The sequence below is a fragment of the Thermobia domestica genome, chromosome 4 (genome assembly GCF_964235325.1).
Source record: "Thermobia domestica chromosome 4, izTheDome1.hap1.1, whole genome shotgun sequence".
In the NCBI taxonomy this organism is placed as follows: Eukaryota; Metazoa; Arthropoda; class Insecta; order Zygentoma; family Lepismatidae; genus Thermobia; species Thermobia domestica.
The window spans coordinates 323,402,909-323,424,617 of record NC_137457.1 but is presented as its reverse complement, the minus strand read 5'-3'; the positions used below and the strand labels follow the sequence as shown (position 1 = coordinate 323,424,617).

General features: G+C 35.8%; 1 protein-coding gene across 2 annotated transcripts in view; it reads left to right on the top strand.

The window, feature by feature from the left end:
• LOC145684408 (FUN14 domain-containing protein 1-like) overlaps window positions 1-8,979 on the top strand; it is a 49,273-nt gene extending 40,294 nt beyond the window's left edge. The window contains exons 4-5 of one of the 2 annotated variants that reach the window (XM_081756712.1): window positions 1,143-1,252; window positions 6,405-6,540. In XM_081756712.1, coding sequence (XP_081612838.1) covers window positions 1,143-1,223 — 81 coding nt within the window. In that variant the 3' untranslated portion in view covers window positions 1,224-1,252; window positions 6,405-6,540. Of the gene's footprint in view, window positions 1-1,142; window positions 1,253-6,404 lie in introns of both variants that reach the window. The other variant, XM_081756711.1, reaches the window with a different exon arrangement.
• Window positions 8,980-21,709: the final 12,730 nt, after the last annotated feature.

Sequence of the window (21,709 nt, the reverse complement as noted above, 5' to 3'; positions counted from 1 at the left end):
TCATCAGCTAATCAACTAATTAATTGAGTAGTTGTTCGACGTAACACTATTCAATAGTTTGAACAGTTTGAAGTTACGGTTTTGTTAAAAGCAAAGTTATGATCCATGTCATTTTTCTGAACATGTGATAAGGTCTCCACATATTACCGTAGTTTTTCAGAATGCCAGCAGCGACCGTCCTGAGAATTTACATACCATCGTAAATGAAACGAAACCTCAGTCTGATATAAACAACAGATTAATTTTCAACATCTTTAGTGCAATTTATTCCAACATGCTTCTTTATCCTCAACTTTCACGTTATAAATAACGTCAACTTTGTTTAATTTCATACCCAACCTTATGCTATTATTCTATAATACGAGAAGCGCGGCTCAGTGGTAGAGCGTTCATCTTTGGTGCATGGAATCCTTTGTTGGATCCCAGCTCCCGCCAAGTGAGCTTTTTGGTGGACAAACACCATGTGCATGGATTTTCTCGGGGTTCTCCCGTTTCCTCCCACTGTCTCCATTTCATTCATTTCACAAAAGGCCACGTTTTCACTATGTTTAATGTGAGGATTAACTTATTTCTTATAAGAAAAGGGATTACACGGAAAGGAAGGAACTAATCTACATGTTAACAGTCTATCAGCGCAGTAGTTAACTTTGAAAAAGTTGCCAGAGAGTGATAATACTGTAATGGTAAGTTTTTCTTCCCCAAATACAAGATAAGTTCTTTGTATCTTTAAGCATCTGATGAAACATTTGGTTTAGGCGAAATGTTCCTCTTGCAAGGCGTTTAATTTCATTTAATTGAAGTTATTACCGTTTTTTATTTTTTCATATTAGTGCTTTAAATAATTTGATTTGTGTTTACATAGCTATGTTGTTCTTCCTTTTTTTAACATTAATATTTTTTTACAATTATTTTTAGGTGCATATCAGGGTGGGATAACAAATGTACTGTTAAAAAACTCACTAAAATGTTTGAAATATATTTCAATTTCACTTAATCTTATTCTGTCTTTATTAGTAAGCTTTACTACGTAAAACGCGTAATGTTTGCAGTAAAAAAAAAAAAAAAGTTTTTGAAATAGTCCGTGTGTAAATAACTGTCGTAAGAAACCTGGCTAGAGTGACTGCTATTAATTGTTATTGCAGGCACGTCAATTTGCACAAGAGAACTCTTATTTGGCTGCTGGCTTTGTGGGGGGATTCCTTTTAGGAATGGCTACTTCCTAGATGTCTTATCACCCGCCCTTTTATTTTAGGTGAGACGCATGCTTTCCTTTCATTTTAACTTTTTTGTTTCGCCTATTAACCCTTTAGAGACGGGTGTGACGTATAAACATAGCCGATTGTTCTTCCGTTGAGAGCAGGTGTGGTATGTAAACACATCTGGACGTCGTCGCCTATTAACCTTTAGAGACGGGCGTAACGTATAAGCTCAGCCGATCGTTCCCTTGAGGGCAGGTGTTGTATATAAACACATCTGGACGTCGCCTATTAACCCTTTAGAGACGGGCGTGGCATATAAACTCAACCGATCGCTTCGTTGAGGGCAGGTGTGCTATATGAACACATGGACATCGCCTATTAACACTTTAGAGGCGGGCATGTCATATAAGCTCACAGCTAATCGTTCCGTTGAGGGCAGGTGTGGTATATAAACATCGGCGCAGAGGACGATTGTGGTTTATAAGCCTCTTTTGTTTTTAATTTGTTAAATAAATCACTCCATACCCAATTATAGGCTTGCATGGCATTTGTGTTTTTTCATCTCTGAAGAAGCATTTATAGCCGTCCCTAAACCCTTTAGAGACGGGCGTGGCATATAAACACACAAGAGATCGTTCCGTTTAGAACGAATGTGTTATATAAGCTTGGTCCACACGCTTGAACAAATTTGACAAATAAGCCATTTTATATATTGCAATATAATAAAAATACAGTTTGAAATTTTTATTCATTTTTTTTTTTTCCGTCTCTGGAGAAACACACTGCTTGAAAGAACAGCTGTCCCTAAAGGGTTAATTCAGTGGTAGTTTGTAAGTGTTTGTTTATATGGTTATTGATTTGGAAGTAGTTTTAGTTCTAGTTTACCTATTGTTCAGTTAACAACTGTAACAAAAGTAATATCGTTCTTCCTTAGAACTATATTTTACATTTCTTTTCTTTTCGCAAGTTCATGCTCTTTTTGATAACCCAAAACGCAACTAAAAGTATCATCTGTAACTTGTTGTTAACCATATTTTTTTTCAATACTTCCTTTGTTTGCTGTGGTGTAATTTAGTTCAGTCTAAGATGGAGACCGCGGTAGCTTAGTGGTAGAGCGTTTAGCTCTGGTGTATGGGGTCCTGGTTCATTCCCAGCTCGCGCTGTTGACTTTGTGGTGGACAAACACTGTATGAGTGAATTTTTTCTGGTTGATACCGATTCCTTCCATCTTCTTTCTGCTATTTCACTCATTTTCATTATCACTGTCTCCCTTAACCTCGATGCATAATTGTGGGATATTAACCTGAAAATTTCATTCCATTTATTCAATTTAAGAAAGATCTCAAATGTGAAATTTACTAGTTATTCCGCTCAGCCTTCCCGCTGTACACTCATGTCCAAAATGATTGTCGTATATCTATAACTGTCTTCTTGTGAGAATATAATTTGATAATTTTGCAGGGTACTTTTAATATTGCTACAACGTGTATAATCGGGAAATGTATATTTGTGATAAATTTCATAGGAAAAGAATTATAAATACGAAAATTAGAATGAGTAAAACAAAATGTTGCTAAATGGACAAGAAATTTTTATTTTCGCTTTATAGTTCTTATTTACTGCTCTTTTGACATGAAATTTGCTACGTACATGTCTTTGCCGATTATACACATACTAACATTATAAGAAATAACGGGCAAATTCGTTATCAAATTATATTCCTACAACAGCATATTTATAGCCATGCGACAATAATTTTGGACATGAGTGTACAATTACCTTTTTACACCTGGCAGGGATTTGAACGAAATCGTAGACCCTCATGTGAGGGCTCCGACGATCTCCCTAATTGTCATAGAGTCAGGATTGATTCATCGTTGGAAAGCTTATGGAACACAAATTCCAACGAGGTAACATTTGTACAATTCCCACCCAATTCGTAGAAGAAGAAGAAACAAAATGATACATAAAATGCAAAAAAAGTAGGATTTGGGGGGGGGAACACATCTACGTTACCTTTATTCAGTCTTTTAGAAGAAATTTTGCGTCAGTAAAAAGAAAGGCGTAATGAATTCGTTTTATGTAGGAAATATTCTCCCCAACCACCCAAAGAAGGTTACTCATAGAAAAGGTAAAATAATTGAATTTGATACTCACCCCTCCACCACCATAGTATTGCGTTATATGCACATTATTTTTGCTGCACACGTCATGTATAGGAACAAGAATTATACTTCTAGACCAAGTTAATGAAAAGATATCTTGTGTTACATGGAACTGTCCTGAAAATAAATGACACGTCAAAAAAAGTCATGTTAATTGACCTCTGTACCTTTGTATAATCATAGCATGTCTTTATGCATTTTATAATAGTGGTGTGCCCATTCACAACTACAGTGGTACAGTCCGCAGCAAAGAAACCTGCAACATGAGCACGTGAGTTTATTGTGAACCTACGCCTAACAGCGCATTGAATCAACATAACATCAAAGTGGCACGAATCACGCCAAGAGAATTTTCGACGTCCTCCCCTGCACACTTATTTTGGAGCAAAAGACTTCATCGTTTCACAATAAAGTTACATGCTCATGTTGCAGATATTTTTGCTACGGACTGTACATCTTCAGCATACCCACCGCACCAATTGAAATTCCACAAGTTATTAAAATACAATAGCCTCCTAAGGACTAACATATTAATCATCCTTTCTTTTATAACTCTCTCAAAGGACGAGCATACTTAACATTCTTTGATTCTTAACTTTTGCGTGCTCTTGCTCAAACTATCACTACTTAAGATATCATTACTATAAACAAATTCTAAAAAAGATAAACACACATCAGGATCTATTTAGACAAGGCCAGTTTCATAAATGAAAGCATTTTCTGTCTCAGTACAGTACAGTACCGTTAATTCAATTTAACATTCCAGTAATGTTTTTATTGTTACAATTAATATTGCGACGAAGATGTTCTCAACATATGTATTAGTTTATACTGGGCCCGTGAGAGCAAAATAAAGCATGGGCTTCAAGCATCTGGTGTTGCCAAATCATATACCAGAATGGTATGCCATTATAATACTTAGAGCCAGAGAGTTTAGATGCTGCATCTTAATTTTTGTTTACTATTGAAATGCTCAAATTAGCTTGTCTTACAAAGAAAACATGAAATGAATACTACTAACTGTTGTCTGGTTGCATGTTTCAAGCACCTTTTGTCGACATCATAACCTTTTTACGCTTTTAAAAGATTTATTTTGCTGCCTTTGCTTTTTAAACGAGGAACACAGAACATATATTGCATTACTTTCGGTTCAGTGCACTCCCCGCCAGGCAAATCCACTCTCCTCGATTTAGGGCGGACGGATCTACTGCTATATGGGTAACTACATTCAACATCTTTTTCAGTTCTGCTTCAGTTATAAGAAAAATTTGGAATGAAATTTTTCACTCCTAAAATGTCTAGATAAAACAGCCAATCGAAAGGTATTAAATAGGAAGGGAAGGGAGGTGACATCAAACTGGCCTATCACGACTGTCACCAATCGATATTATTGAGTGCTTTTGTACATACAAATATTTACGTAGTGATCACAGATGCAGCTTTAGAGAGAAAAATATATATTAAATGTTACGTGTTTTAACAGTTTTGTGGACTTGTGACTTGAATAACATTGTGTTCTGAAAATTATTTTAGGGAATATATATGATGAAATTAACTTTGATGCTGTTTCTTTGAAGATTTACATTTAAAATTTACACCTTTTCCCCCAAATTTATGCACCCAAAATTTCTAGGAAGTCAAAAAGTTCCCGGAATTTCGTTATAACTATTTATTGCCACAATATAGGTACACCTTCGCAAAATCGGCTTCATAATAGGCTCCGTGAAAACATACACATTTGTTTCACCGCTCCTGTCATTGCTGCAGACAGCGCTGAAAATCCTGTTTTGGTATGTTGCGAAGTTCAGCTGTCGCGTTGGTTCAGAATTGGATGTGTTCTACGGTGGCAAAACGGTTATCTTTGCCTCGCACAAACGAACATTCCCCTCCTCTATCAACGTCCCTATTAACCGGATTTAGCACCAGCGGATATCTGACTCTTCTCCAAGATCAAAAATGGCCTCAAAGGTAACCGTTTTGCCACCGTAGAAGACATCCAAACCAACGCGACGGCTGAACTTTGGAACATACCAAAACATGATTTTCAGCGTTGTTTCCAGCAATGGTGGAACAAATGTGTATGTTCTCAGGGAGCCCATTTTGAAGACGATTAAGTGAATGTGTACCTATATTGTGGTAAGACTATTTGAAGGCGATTAAGTGGATGTGTACCTATATTGTGGTAAGACTATTTTGAAGGCGATTAAGTGAATGTGTACCTATATTGTGGTAAGACTATTTTGAAGGCAATTAAGTGAATGTGTACCCTCCGGGAACTTTTCGACTCTCCTCGTATATGTACACTCATGTCCAAAATTATTGTCGCATGTCTATAAATATGTTTTTATAGGAATATAATTTGATAACGAATTCGCCCGGTATTTATTATATCGTTAGTATGTGTATAATCGGAAAATACGTGTATGTGCAAATTTCATGTCAAAAGAGCAGTAAATAACAACAATAAAATGAAAATAAAACTTTCTTGTCCATTTAGCACCATTTTATTTTACTCCTTCTAATTTTCGTATTTATAATTCTTTTCCTATAAAATTTACCACAAACATACATTTCCCGATTATACACATAGTATCAGTATTAAAAGTATTCTGCAAAATCATTATCAAATTATATTCTTACAAGAAGAGTTATAGATATGCGACAATCATTTTGGAGACAAGTATACTTCAGGAGTAAAAGAACGAGTTTCCGCTTTTTTTTGAGGAAATTAATTTTTATTTTATTTTTTATTTAAGTTACTGCTCGAGATGTAATTTTAGGCGATCTTTAAGTGGCATAATGCCTGAAATCTAAAACCTTAAACTAGTTTTGTAGATAGCGAGTGATAAAATGTCGGATGTCCTTATGTTAAGTCTGGTGGAGAAAATCACGTTCTTCTTTCTGTTATAAAATTTAACAAGTATGGTAGCCGACCTTGTATCTCTGAAGTAAAAGATATCTTTTTGTACATGTGGCACCCAGTACTCATTTTTTGCACTATAATACGATTGTGCATTGCATTTTTGCTTATTTTTTCCAGGTTGAGAGGTTTGTAGATCGCAAACTGGATAAGGCAGAAGATGCTCTGAAAAAAGGTGAACGCAAAGCCAAACGATGGTATAATATATTTACAACAGGTGAAGAGCCGGATCACTTACGAGAATTTGATATTTTTATTTTGTCTTTTGCCGCTGGACTAGCAATTGGCGTTGTGACGGGGAAATAAACAAAACAAGAAAAAAAAAAAGTGTGATTCGTGTGGAAAAAAATCGAAGAAATGGAGCTCATAGTTTTTGTAGTAGTGTGTAACCAAGAATCTCGTACAAGTTCACTCCCTTAGAACAAATAATACATTTACTCTGTCTTAACAGTTTATGATCCTTTTGAAAAAATAAAAACATTTTTCCCCAAGTTTTAAGAAGAAAACAACCGTAGTGATAGTATTCTTATTATGTCAAAAATGAAAAATCATTGTTAATAATCGCAATATAAGTACCGGTAAATAGTTTTCCTATGTTTAGTGAAACAAAGATTGTCTAACGTTTAAAATTTCTATTTTGTAGCCATCAGCTATTATGAACTAATTTCGTGTCTTGTAGTGAGATTTCTTCAGTTTGACAATAGCTGAAATGTCGATTTCTTTCTTTTCGTCCGACGTTTCAGGTAGTAAGTAATGTATTAATGAATAATACGTTGCTGTCAAGTTTAGTTGCCTCATAGTCCTAGTCACTCATATATTTTGTTCTACCAAGCAGCATTCATTATGGTATGTTAGATGACTTAAAGAAAAACAAAAAAACCGAGATAAGACTGATTTTCATTCGTAAGGTACTGAGTGTTATGCAGTGATTCTCAACCTTTCTCCAGTCGTCCCATCGAGAAGATTAAACTTAATGAAATGGAAAGATTTAGTTCCCTCGTACGGTTGTGATATCCCAGGAAGTAAATTATTCAAGTAGGTCTTTCTGAACCGTGCATATTGGAAAAAAAAAAAAATCAAATTAATAACGTTAAGATACTTCACATCTAAAACAAACCAGGAGGGACACTTGTGACTCATTTTGTGTTAACACAAGAAATGGTCTCAACTTAAATGAAGACAGTTTCAGTGAGTCATTTTGTATTAACACAACAAAAGGTTTCTTAATTTAGACCAAGGCTGTCTCAATGAATCATTTTGTATTAACACAACAAAAAATCTCTTAATTTAGACCAAGGCAGTCTCAATAATATATATATACTGGACATAATTAACAATTTTTCACCTAATTAAATCTAAGAAGTGATTCCTATTACATGCGATGTGAATTTTCCAGTATAGGTGCAATTTTTTTAAAATCCATTTCTTTATTCATTATTTGTTTGCCGTCAAATCGTGTCTTACATTGTTTAAAAATGTAGTTTTTTCATGATGTTTACTAGTGGTTTCTGAAAGACAACTACGCTTACAGAAATATTATTTTTGCTTATTCTTGGGTCTCCCTTTCTTCTTTAGTGCGTGACAAATTGACGGTAGTTAGAGAATCGAATCTGTACTCTCATAAATTTGATGAAAAGAATTAAGTTGATTCTTGCAGGATACTTTGAAATCATTCTAACCAGCAGCTTCTAAAATTTAAAATAAAAACTGGTTATAATTAATGCATTATCGAATAATTGCTCATATACCGGTTTTGCGTAAGTTGTTTATTGGGTTCTGTGATCGAAAAATTAAGTCTTTAAATCAACGTGTGCGTCAATTGTATTTATGGACTTCATTTTCATTTGAATCAAAAATGGACGTACATCTCCGCATAAATATGAAAAGAAGAATATCGTATGCATCGTACATGCCACTTGTCTTAAATGTTTGTGACAGTTATGTCTTAAATGACAACCTAAAAACTTCTTAAGCTTAGATTTAAAAATAATAATAATAATAATAATAATAATAATAATAAAAATAAAGTTTTATAGTTGGTATAACACAGATGTTTTCTTTTTGGATAAATATCAAATTGAATTTGCTGTTACTTGGATTTGTAACAGGCATTTTTCATTATCATATTAAATAGGTTATACTCGAATATTATCGTGGACTGCCTGATTCCCTTGCCTTATGCAACACAAGAGTTTTGTGACTTACAGATAGGTTGAGAATCGCTGTTTTAGACCAAAAAAACAAGTGAACGGTATTATATACATATAAACTATTTATAAATCTTTTGGTAATTATGTAGTTAATTGTTCATTTTATTCTTGTCAGAGAACAAAAAACAATGTTAATTCAAGTGAAAATATTGTTTATTTGCAGCTTCTACACTGATTATTATATATGAAAAAAATATAAAATTTTGTCTTAGTACTCATAAAAGACGTAATTAAATGCAAGTACGGAGGGGGGGGGGGGGGGAATAGGGTCGAAATGTAATTTCGTACTTAAAATATTCTTTTGTGATCGTTAAAATGAACTCGTAAGTGGTAATTTTGTAAACAGTTGTGAAAATTTTAAAAGTATTAATGAATAAACAAAATGTATTTGTAATATATTGTGCAAGTTCATGTTGAGATGAATGTGAGATGCTGCTTACCTGTATTGATAATAACAATAATAAAAAGTTTTGCTGTACAATTTACTTTGTTTTTATTGTATGAGGGTGGATCATTAAGTAACGCACAATTTATGTAGACAAAAGTGTAATAGCTTATACATCAAGAATATTTACAAAGTAAGGGTTCATGTTGAAGTTATGTACTTTTCAACATAGCCGCCAAGTGTTTCAACCCATTTCTCTCATCATCGCGCAAGTTTGAAAATACCCTCTGTATAACTCCATCTTTTGAGAGTATACTCATCTGCGCAAAACTGATTGTATGAAATTTTAGTTTCTTACGCATAATCATACAGTTTATCATTTGCCAGTTATTGCAAATTGCCTATTCAATGGTGAACCGTGACATTCAGTTCATTTCATGCTGTTAGTGTACACGTGGCACATTTGAAATCCATGAAGTTTTCATAGCCTCTTCAAAGAATATGTACCAGCTGGAGTTGTTGCTACGGTTCATACAGTCTTCCTCATGCACACATACTGTTTGCCTGTGAATTTAACTTTGGTTTTGTCCTTTTGACCAGAAGAATCTCTTTGCTCTTAAGTAGACAGCTGTAGCACATACAACATCTTTTCTCAATAGCTCATACTTCTGCCGCTACAGGTACATCTGACCGAACAACTGCCAACTACATTGCGAACTCTCAGATTTCACATCAGTATAATTGAAACAGAAGTATTTTAGAAGTAAATAATTGAAGTATAAAGCTTCATTACCACAGCACTCACTAATTTTAAGAAAACCAACCTCAAAAATTATCCCGCAGATGGGGCTATGTCTGGTATTCAGACCTTTGCAAGTGTGAACTAGATCGAACGTTTGGCAATTTGAACCCTGCAAGTAACATAATTATGAACTGTGCATGTCGCAGTGAATGAACACTTACGGCTGCCAATCAAATGGTCGGACCTGCAGCATCATCCGAGAGTGTCAACTTCCTGCTGTTAGATATATATATTTCTAAAAAATCAGATTTTCAATTCCTTGTAATTTTGTTCCTATTCTTTTGAGATTGCAGTTCAAAATCTCTTATCGTCGCTAATTCTGTCGAGAAATTTGAAACTTAAAATATATAAAACGAAAATCATCCCTGTTGTTCTGTATGGTTGAGAAACATGGCCACTTACTCTGACTGAGAGGAAAACGTAGACTGAAGGTATTTGAGAACAAGATCCTGAGACGAATATTCGGACACAAGAGAAACGCAAATGGGGAATGGCGGAAACTTCGTAACGAGGAACTGCATAGTTTATACCGTTTGCCAAACATTGTTAGGATCATCAAGTCTAGGAGGCTCAATTGGGTAGGTCTTGAGGCCAGAGTGGAAGAAAGTAGGAACGCTTTCAAAATTTTAACTGCAATATCAATCAGGAAACGACCATTAGGAAGACCTAAGCGCAGATGGGAGAATGTTATTAAGATGGATATCGCAGAAATAGGAATACAAACTAGAAACTGGATCCAGTTGACTAAGGATAGAACTCAGTGGAGAGCTTTTGTGAACGCGGCATTGAACCTTCCGATTCCATAGGCGATAAGAGTGAATGAGTTATTTAATTCATTGGAGATTGATAATATGATCATAGTATGCTACACGAAGATAGAACATTGGTTTTCCTTTATAAAATACCTTGCATTGCATTGGCCCGTCTACAGGGTTGGATTAACCCAACTGGAGGGCCGGGGCTGTGTGTGTGTGAGTGAATGAGAGAGAGAGAGAGAGACCGACCCCTCCTGACGTCACCTAATACATTTCTGTAGAAGTACAGTAGGAAAGTTAAAGGGAATATGCTTCACATTTTTGGACATATTTTATTTTATGATAATTTTATCTTCATGATTCTTTTTAGATAGCGAGTTGAGATTTTGATCAGAATTGAGTCCCCTGTCGACCTGAAGGCTCGGCGCTATAGCCTCCCCTTAATCCCGCCCTGCCCGTCTATCAACCTTGCGTTATGGCTGTTGTAAAGGCCTCCATAATTTTGATGTCCGTGATACTGGAACACCCTTGGTTGGTAACACTAAATAAAGAATGTGCTATTGTAAATTTTGTTTAATATGTAGATTTGAAATATGTAATAACCGGATAATATAACTTTATGTAGGGTTGACTATCCGATTAGTCGGTCAACATTTGCATGGTGCACTTCTGATCAAAAAAGTAGGCTACCTTCCAGAGATTACGTCCAAGAAAACGACCCTAGATCCTCACGAATTCCATTACGTCTGACTCATTTTCACTGCAGTGGACTTTGTGATGGACAAATACCGTGCTCGTGGGTTTTCTCGGGGTTCTCCCGTTTCCTCCTACTTTCTTCATTCCACCATTTCATTTATTTTTTCATCATCACCGTCTCCTTTAGCCTAACCGGCATTACGTGGGACGTAAAACTTGAAGATATCATTTCATTTTCTCTGCATTTTCATAACATATAGGGTTGGAAATTGAACGATAGTATTACCGTATGCATACCCTAGTTCGGTTGACCTTATTGTGTACGACCAAAACATAGGTGCTATACAAGAAAATACTGTAATTTTAAATGGCAAATTTGATACATGATCTGTATTCCAAATCTAGAATGATTTTTAAGAAAGAGAGGTCTAAGTACTGGCAATGAGACTATGATGACTTTTTCAATTTGAAGCGTAATATAGGTTTAAAAATATTACGAGGCAGCCGTGGTAGCTATGTCCTCTATTACACTAAGAAAATGTCAGAAGGTGAGTAAATTGTTTGCACTAGTTATAACGACTTACCATCTGTTTTGCATGTTTTGTTGTTTCATTGCCAATTCGAGTGTCGTCACAACATATCCAATGAGCGTTCTTGAAACCAAAACCAAGGAGTACTTTATCAAAATCTTTTCGAAATCAGCACAATGCAAGCAGTATTATTTTAAAATAATATCTTTCCTGAAAACATGTTACTTTTCCTATTCATCTGTTGTATAGAGGAAGGCCGGTCTTTCTTTCTATAAGAGTTGAAGATCTCAAGAAACAGAAGTAAAATGACATCTACTTGCTCTGACAGTGTTACAATCTTCATGACACTAAAGACATATGTTACAAGAAAATAGAACATGAAGTAAATCAAAGTTGGGAGTATCGATATATTCCTAAGTTAATATATTTTGCTGCGCATACAGTGATGTCTTTTTCTCTCTGGACCCTTAAAACAATCTTTTTTTTTTTTTTTTTTTTTTTTAAAGCGAAGCAGTTAAAAGTCATTTGTTACTTATTTTCTGTTGTACTTTTTTGAAACATCAACTAATTCTTGAAATCCTTGAATCCAAGTAATCTCCGTAATTACTAACGAAAATAAAAATTCAAATACTGATATCAAGAAAGATTAAAACAAAAGAGTTCGTTTTTTTAATATTTATTTATTACATCTATTTTTGAATTAGGACTCAATTTACTGTTTTAAGGGGACAAAGTGGCTCAGCGGTAGCGTGTTCACCTCTGGTGCGGATCACTCATTCTAGTGATGATTTCAATAATTCACTCGGGGGAATTTACTTTTCAAAGAAACCTCAAGTTCTGTTACACATTCATTCTTCGTTTTATGAGGAAGGTGGTAGACATTTGAAAAACGCACATCGTATCTTTCTCTGAGCCGTTTTCCTACTTAGCGAAGCAGGCAATGTTCACCTAAACGACAAATGACGTACAAATATGGCGGTCATTGTTTTAAGCGCACGAGTAACAGACCGAAATTTAATCTCAAATTTCGACTAGTTAGAGTCAACGCATGAGCAAAAGGAAGTGTTTTCCATAATCAGCTAGCTCTGAAGTATTGTATAGAGCAATAAAGAAATCAGTGGAAATTTCTATTGATATTAATGGACCTTGTTTGGTCTTTCTTTCTCAAAGTAAGCTCTGACATTATATACAGTGTGTCTCAAAAGTTCCCTGATATAGGGTAATTCTGTTATTATCAGAATTACAACAAAATGTAAAAGGGGAAACCGTCCTCAAATATGATGTTTTCAATCTAAAATGAAGGAATTTTTAAAATCGGAGGAGCCACTTGGGCTGTACACTTTTTATGCGCCCAGTCTTAAATGAAAACACAACGTTACCATTTACCTGGACCCACAATATAGATGAATGAAGTGGCTGCCTTTTACGCTAACGTATCGATGGGGCATGTTTGAAATGGAGGCTGGCTATGGACACGTTAGTGTAAAAGACAGTAACTTCATACGCTTATGTTGTGGGTCTAGGAAAATGGCAACGTTATATTTTCAGTTAACATTGTGTGCATAAAGAGTATACAGCCAAATGGCTCGTCCGATTTAAAAAAAAAAAAAAAAACTTTTCACTTTAGATTGAAAACATCACATTTGAAGACGGTTCCCCCTCTTACCTTTTGTTGTAACTCTGATAATAACAGTTACACTGTCAGGGGACTTTTGAGACACCCTGTATAATTTCCCTACTTTCATCCCTAATCGTAGCATCGCGTCCAAACTTTTCAAAAGATCTTTTACCTTCCGTCGTCATATAATTACTTAACCAAAGTACAAGAGGATTTCAAATTAATTATTAAAATAAAGAATAACTGAATATATCATACATGTGAACATGCCGGCGTAAAAAAAGTAAAGAACTTAGAGCTGCCATTCGTCTCGGAAAGTCCAAGACCGTCATAGAATAGAGATCTGCGTCCCGAAAATATTTCTCGGGACGCTTAAATGTTCCGGATTTCAGCGAAGAAGAAAGGAAAGGAATGTTATAGTTTGCTTTTCTCACAGGAGTAAGTATATAATTATTCTCTTAACAGAAATAAAGTAAAAATTCAACGAAAGAAGTCTTTGAAGATAAACATCGCCGAACATATTGCCAATGAATTAACCACTCAAAATAAAAAAAAAAAAAAAAAGAAAAAGAAAACGTGTGAAAGGAACATCATACCTTGAATGAGTTAAAACAGACTCTAAATGCCACGCAACATAACAAATAATGAGAAATTACTTAAATAATGCTTATCAGGGGAAGGGGATAAATCATCTGCTTACATTTGCTTAATTAGGGAGCAGGAGATCTACTAAAATAACTAAAAATGTGATTACCTAATACTTGAACAATTCTATCTAATGGAAGAAAATAAATTAGTATACAGGGTGGCCCAAAAGTAGGTATACAGTCCCGTACTGATCAACTCATTGCTTCTATATCATTTATTATTGTTATACATTAGGTAGACTTAATTTCTTTATTATTTGTTCTTAATATCTTTTTACTTATATCTTAAGCCCGGAACAGCGAAGCAAATAAACCTATAAGCTAGAATGTTATACTTGATCAATGCAGGGGTGCATACCTACTTTTGGGCCACCCTGTATATCACTTCTTTTCATTTTAAGCATTTCAAAGATTCTCGTAATTTAGTAGCGTCCCGGATTTTCATTTTTGAAATATGACAACCCTAAAATAACTCATACAAACATCTTCACAGAATCCAAAATAATAACACACAATAAGAAATACACATGCAACTTTAAAAGTTCCACAAAACACAGAAGTTCAGTTTTATATACACAACCAACACAATGTTAACTAATACCGAGTGGAAAACATTCTTTTGCCAATCTTATTTTCGACCTTTTGGTTAAAAAAAGAAGGAAGAAGAAAATCTCCCACACATCGCTTGGTCAACAGGACACATGGTACACTCTATTCGAAAAAAAAATGAGCTAATTGATTATGGTATTTTGAAGTTAAAATTATCTAAGTTCGACTTGCGGTATCTTCAGAAACAGTAAACTAAATATGCCAGGTTCGAACCCCCTAAGCCAATCCTCGCAAACGGGAAAAATTGTGCACACGTATTTTTCTTCTTTAAGTGTAATGAGACATGTTGAAATGTTATTAAGTGTAGAAGAATAGTAACCTGCAATGAAATACTTAATGATACAATATTTCGAAACCATATGAATACATATGAACACATACTCGTTTTGTCATTTACGTTTTTAAACATTTGCAGTGAAAGGAAAGAGAGTAAACATAGATCTCGTATTCATAATAGAATTAAAAAGCCAAAGGAGAAAAAAACAACAGCATTTGCAACAGATATGAATGTCATTGTCTTGGAAATTCAGTTATGTTTCTTCAGATGGAGCTTGGCAACATTGTTCAGTGGTAAACAGCTGAACTTCTAATCGTAAGTTCGATTCCGGTTTGGGTCTAGCTTTTTGGTATATAATGCTATTTTACTCGATGTATCAATATTTAAATAAATAAAATAAATTATATATATGACTATTTCAGAACAAGTAATTATTATGTGTAAAATATAACATCTGAGATGCAGTGGGTGTTGACAACGTCGGCATATTATATATGAATGTTTAACGCAAATTAAGAAAATCGTGTAATAGCAATAAATAAGTGTGTGTAGTGTATTTGTCTGCAGTTGTGTGTCAGAGAGGAGTTACCTTTCAATATTCTCATTACAACACAGAATTTAATGTTAAAATATAGTCAGAGGCGTAAAGTGAACATGTAGGTATAAACAGAGAATATCCAAGATCGGATCGTCGCTCCAGACAGAAAACTCACTATCCCCAATACCATATCCAGACAAAGTTTACGATCTCCACAACTCACTTTAAGAGACTGATGTGCTTTAGTAAGGAAAAGAGAACTGAACTTCTTTCCATAATTTTTCAGTTCAATACTCGGAATTGCTTGTAGAAGGAGGTGAGGCTTTGGTTACGCTTTCTTTTTGTGTATTCCAGACGCCTGGAGCAATTTTAACCAAACTTCCTAACATATTTCCTACAGTCTGTAGAATAGTACTCTTGGGGTAAACTCCCGAGCACACGTTTGGGGAGTATGAGGCAGTATATATAAAGATGATCAAAAGTAATCGGTTTTAATGTGGAATCCATAGTTTTTAGTTCCGCTAACGAAATCGATCTATATTAGTGTCGAATCATTAGTCTTCAGCGTCGCTAAGTTAATTGGTGGCAATTTTCTTATGCCATTTAAATTCAAGTTCAGCACCCAGTGATAGCAATACCTCTTAGCTCTCCTAGGGGGAATGAGCGTAGTAGACATAAAAACGATTTTTTAAAAAACGACAGTTATTTATCCATAATTTTGGGGTCGCTTAGATAACGAGGGACACACTAAATGCCGTTTAAGTTGAAGTTTGGCTTCCATTCGTATCCTGAAGACGTTTGTGAAATTGTGACATAAAAATAATTGAAAATGACCGATATTAGTGTTAAATCCATAGCTTTCGGGATCCCTAAATTGATTGGTAGCAGTTCCGATGACTTTTGTGTTCAGCCTCCAGTAGGATAAAACCCCTAGTACACCTAGGGAGAATGGAAAAGAGTAACATATAACACTAACAAAAACGACTGATATTAGTATAGAGTCTATAGTTTCGGGGTTGCTGAGATGAATAGCAACACTTCCGATGCCGTTTATATAAAAGTTCAGCCCCATTAGTTGTCATGCGCGGCGAGAAATGGAAACGTGAAATCATAACGAAAAAATACTGATATTTGTATAGAAACTATAGTTTTTGGGGTCTCTAAGTTGATTGTCGACACTCCTAATACAGCGTGATTCTAAATTATGTCAACGATAAGGAAACATTCTCTAAGTGATAATACTCTATCAACAATGAAATCTCTATGGAAATACTTTCAATATTATCCTTAAGTTTTGTTTGGAACGAGCGTAGTAGTTTAAAATTTATCCACTAGGTGGCAGAGTGATTAGTTCCAAGATGGCTGCCTGTGTTGCAGAGAGATCATTTTGCGTTTTACAGTTTCACGTTTGTTGGTCTGTTGTTGGTGTTCAACGCGAGTTCCGCACAAAATTTCATAAAGATCCACCATCAAAGAACTCCATACGTAAGTGGTATGACAAATTCAACAGAACGGGATGCATTTGTAAAGAAAAATCGCCCGGTAGGCCGTCTACTTCTGAGGCAGATGTCGAAAAGGTTCGAACCAGTTTCCAACGCAGCCCACAAAAGTCAACAAAGAGAGTTAGTAAAGAGCTTCAAATGCCTCAAACAACTGTTTGGCGTGTAGTGCATAAACATTTAAAGATGTATCCGTATCGAGTGCAGTTGTTACAACACTTAACACCTAATGATCACACGTGTCGCAAGACTTTCCCAGATAGCAGAAACAGCTTGTCACAAGCATGATATAAGGTTGTCGTGACAAGGATGTAAGTTTGTTCCAAGCTTGTTATGACAAGTCTGTAAGCGTATATCAAAGCTGATTCAAGCGACGAAGTTGACAGGCGACAAGCATATTGTAGGCTTATACTGTAAGAATGTTTCAAGCTTGTCACCTCAAGCTTATTTCAAACTTGTCACATAAAGCATGTTACAGGCTTGTGATCTCAAGTCTATTTCAAACTTGGTACATAATGCTTGCTACAGGCTTGTCACCTCGAGCTTATTTCAAGCTTTCCATTTCAAGTGTAGCACATGCTTGATATGTCTCGTTTATTGCAAGCTTCTCAGTAAAGCTTGATACAAATTTATTTCTGCACCTGAGAAAATGATTCAACTGGTTGGCGTCATGTATAATGTTTGATATGAAGGTTAGTATAATGTTCAATGTGTAAGTTACATAAATGATTGTGTGTATTCTTTTGCCATCTGAGGGTGTTTGGATATTGCCACCACTTTATTGGCATTCTTTTAAATATATATTGGGGAAACCATACCATACTTACTATTAATAGTAAACAGTGGCGTATTTACGATTTTCTTTCGGGGGGGCTTTGCTAACTTTTGGGGAGGGCTTTGCCTGAAAATGTGAAAATTCTGCAAGATATTTCATATACTTTACTATTGTAAGTAAGATTTCGGGGGGGGCTTAAGCCCGGAAGCCCCCCCCCTAAATACGCCACTGATAGTAAACATAGTAGTAAGCTATGGTTAGGGGAAACCATACCATACTTACTATTAATAGTAAACATAGGTAGTAAGCTATGGTTTCTGCAATATTTTTAAAAGAATGCCAATAAAGTGGTGGCAATATCCAAACACCCTCAGATGGCAAAAGAATACACACAATCATTTATGTAACTTACACATTGAACATTATACTAACCTTCATATCAAACATTATACATGACGCCAACCAGTTGAATCATTTTCTCACGTGCAGAAATAAATTTGTGTCAAGCTTTACTGAGAAGCTTGCAATAAACAAGACATATCAGGCATGTGCTACACTTGAAATGGAAAGCTTGAAATGATAAATTGTAATAGACACTGTAAGGCAAAAGAATTAAATTGTAATAGACACTATGACCCAAATCTTACGATTTGAATTGGCCTGTGAAACATGAAGTAATACTCAAAGAGGCCCAGATAAAATCTGTATCGGCCTGGTCCTGAAACGTGCCTTTCGCGAGAAATGAAGCGCCAAATCTCTGAGACTATTCACCAATCCTACAGATGGCTCCAATTTCTAAACAATCGACAAACGTCAAGCGCTTTGAACCAAGCTTGAAATAGGCTTAGTAGAAAGTTGATAAATTCAAGCTTCTTTTCAAGTTAAAAACAAGCTAAAATAAACGTTGATTGTCGCTTGTCGCATCAACTGTACATTGCTAAGCCAAAATCAAGGGAAAGCGACCCTTGATTTAAGCTTACGTGCTATCTGGGTTTGTGAGTCATTTCAAGAGTTGTGCAGTGTTGATGATGATCTTTTAGGCAAACTGTTTCAGTGATGAGGCTACGTTCCATGTGACAGGAAGAGTGAATAAACAAAATGTTCGCATTAGGAAAACTAAAAAGCCTCACCAAATCTGTGAAATTGTTCGTGATTCACCGAAGACGAATGTGTTTTGTGCAATTTTATCTTCAAAAATTTATGGTCCGTACTTCTTTGACGAAGGAACTGTGACTGGACAAACATTTCTACAAATGCTTACTACATGGCTTGTGCCACAGCTCGAACATGACAGTGCAAACTTCATCTATCAATTGGATGGAGCTCCATGTCACTTTCATCACAATGTCAGAAATTTCCTCAACAACAGACTGTCATACCGCTGGATTGGACGGTCAGGTAAAAATGATCATCAGCTTCTACGTTGGCCACCAAGATCACCGGACTTAACTCCCTGCAATTTTCTTCTGTTGGGCCATCTAAAAGACATTATCTACAAATACCCTCTACCCCAAGATGTGAATGAACTGAAAGAGCGCATCACTGCTGCAGTGCAAACTGTTGATGCAAACGTGTTGAAACGGGTCTGGGCGGAATTGGAATACCGAATAGATGTATGCAGGGTAACAAAGGGGGCCCACATAGAACATTTGTGATGTACTATTTTCATTTTTTTATCACAAAAACTTGGAGAGATTTAGTTTTTAACTGTAAGATTTGAAGCTATTTGGATGATTAATAAAAAAAAGTTATGAGGAGTTGTATTCGTTCACATCATTTTGAATCACACTGTATCATTGAAATCTACGGTCAGCTCCGATTCGTCTCCCTGGGGTGGTGGGAAGGGATTGACATGTAAATATTAGTGTCGAATCCATCTTTCTCTACGTCACTAAAATTAATAATTACAATACTGATAGCGTTAAAGTACAAGTCCTATCACCATCGGCATGAGGATAAAGAAAGGGCTGGACAGTTAAATGTCTCAAATAACAGATTATTGTCAAATCTATAGTTTGTGTTCCTTAAGCTATTAGATTACAATCGTGATGACTGGACGAACATGTCAGCTAGATTGGGAATTTACAAGTGCAGCACAAGTGTGTTGCTCGCACATTTATAAATATGTTTATGTATGTATGTATTGCGTATGTATGTGTGTGTGTATGTGTGTGTGTGCTTGTGTGAATTTCCTCGTGGCTATATGGTTAGCATATGCGCCTTGGGCGCGAGAGACCTGATTTGTTTCTCGGTGGGAACTCATGTAATTGTTATCCCGTGTTTAACTGTAAGTGATGTCTCATATAACCACACACATCTATGTTCAGATGTGGGGCGCCATCCATAGATTTTCGCCGTGGACCGAAAAGTGGGAAGCACTACCACAGAGCAAAATTGCCACTGGGCAAAGCTATAGATTTTTAAACTTTCTAATACATGCTATCCCTTATACGTAATGTAACTTGCTTGGTCAAGTTTAATGGAGGAAATAAATCTCTTGCAATAGTTCGAGAACAGAGAATGCTCGTCAGGTATTCCGCCCCTAGCACGAAATTTCTTATGAAAAACTCAATATTATTTATGTACTGTTTAAACACAATATAATTTTGTGTAAATATAACAAACAACAGCGGTGGTTACCAGGGCCCGATCTAGGGGGTGCACGTGCACTCCTACGTTCTAAATAGACCCTATATACTATCTAAAATGAGAATCTAGCAGTGAAAATAGCAACACTTTCCGAAACTCTCTGCCGTCATGTTTACGTTTTATAGTGCCACAATTGCCACATTTAGCTGGACAAAATTCATAACCAAAGAAATCACAGTGAAGGATGTACAAAACCACGCACAGAGGGACAAGCAAGAGGTAAGCAATCACATATCCTCACTGGAAGAACTAATATTGTGTTCGGTAGTATGATAAGCTGAAACGTATGTTTGGCACATGGGAGGAACTTGTAACAATAGACGTATTTCTTCGGAAAGATGTTCACTGTGTTTGAATGTAAATTTGTTAAGATTTGTTATGCAGAGATCCGATGTGATTAACAACATGTACATTAAGTCTTTTGTGTTGTTATAACGAGAACATATCCTGGCATGATATTCGCGGAACCTTCGACAGTCTTTATTCCGAGCTTATTGTGCCTCCTTGGAAAGCTGTTCAATAGGAACCAGCGCAGATTCAACGATGTCCTTACCATGTATCAATAATTTATGCACAGATAGCCGGCATGTAATACCAGTTTTACAAGTCCACATATAATCGTGCAATATGCAGAGAATACATACCAAACACGTCACAGTTAATTGCATAACCTCCGGCAAAGGTACGTAAGGGAACTGCAAATCGTTTAATCAACTCTTCCTTGATGCCAGTAATGGACGCTGATGATGATGGATTCAAGAAAAACTTGCGGGCAGTATTACCATCATTGCTTGTTTCGTAGCCCGGTTTTGGCACATCCACCACGAGACCCATTTTCTCGTGAAATCGCTTCTGAAGTAATTTCTTTTGTTGATCAACATTTGGTTGGTCCCTCTTTCTCACTTGTCAAGTTTTGATATCCACTCTATATGCAATGTGCAACAGACACTCAAAACATCTGACCCAGGAATGCAAATTTGACAATCTGAATTCAACTGTTGTTGTGTCAGGTGGTATGCTGTGGTTTTGTTTAGATCGTTCATTTGCTTTGGAAATGCGCCACGTATGTAACATCGTTGATATGATTATTTTGTGATATCACTACAGACCTTCCCATCTACCAAGGTCAGCATTATTCTGTGGTTCACTACTATTTGCTGATCATTACAGGTGATAGTTGCTGTCGGGAGCAGTGGCGGCGGTTGGACGTTAGAAGTGGGGGGGGGGGGCAAGACATGGTCTGAACAATTGTATATCAATGTTAGATTTCCTGATTGTTTCTAACACTGTTTCATGAAAGGTTGTATAACTAATAGGATACTATGTTTTTTCACTTAAAATGTTGTATATCGTATTTCTATTTTATTAAGTAAATTCATAAGAGCAATACAGATAGGTACTAGCCCTTTATACTCTTAAAAACGAAAGTGTAAGA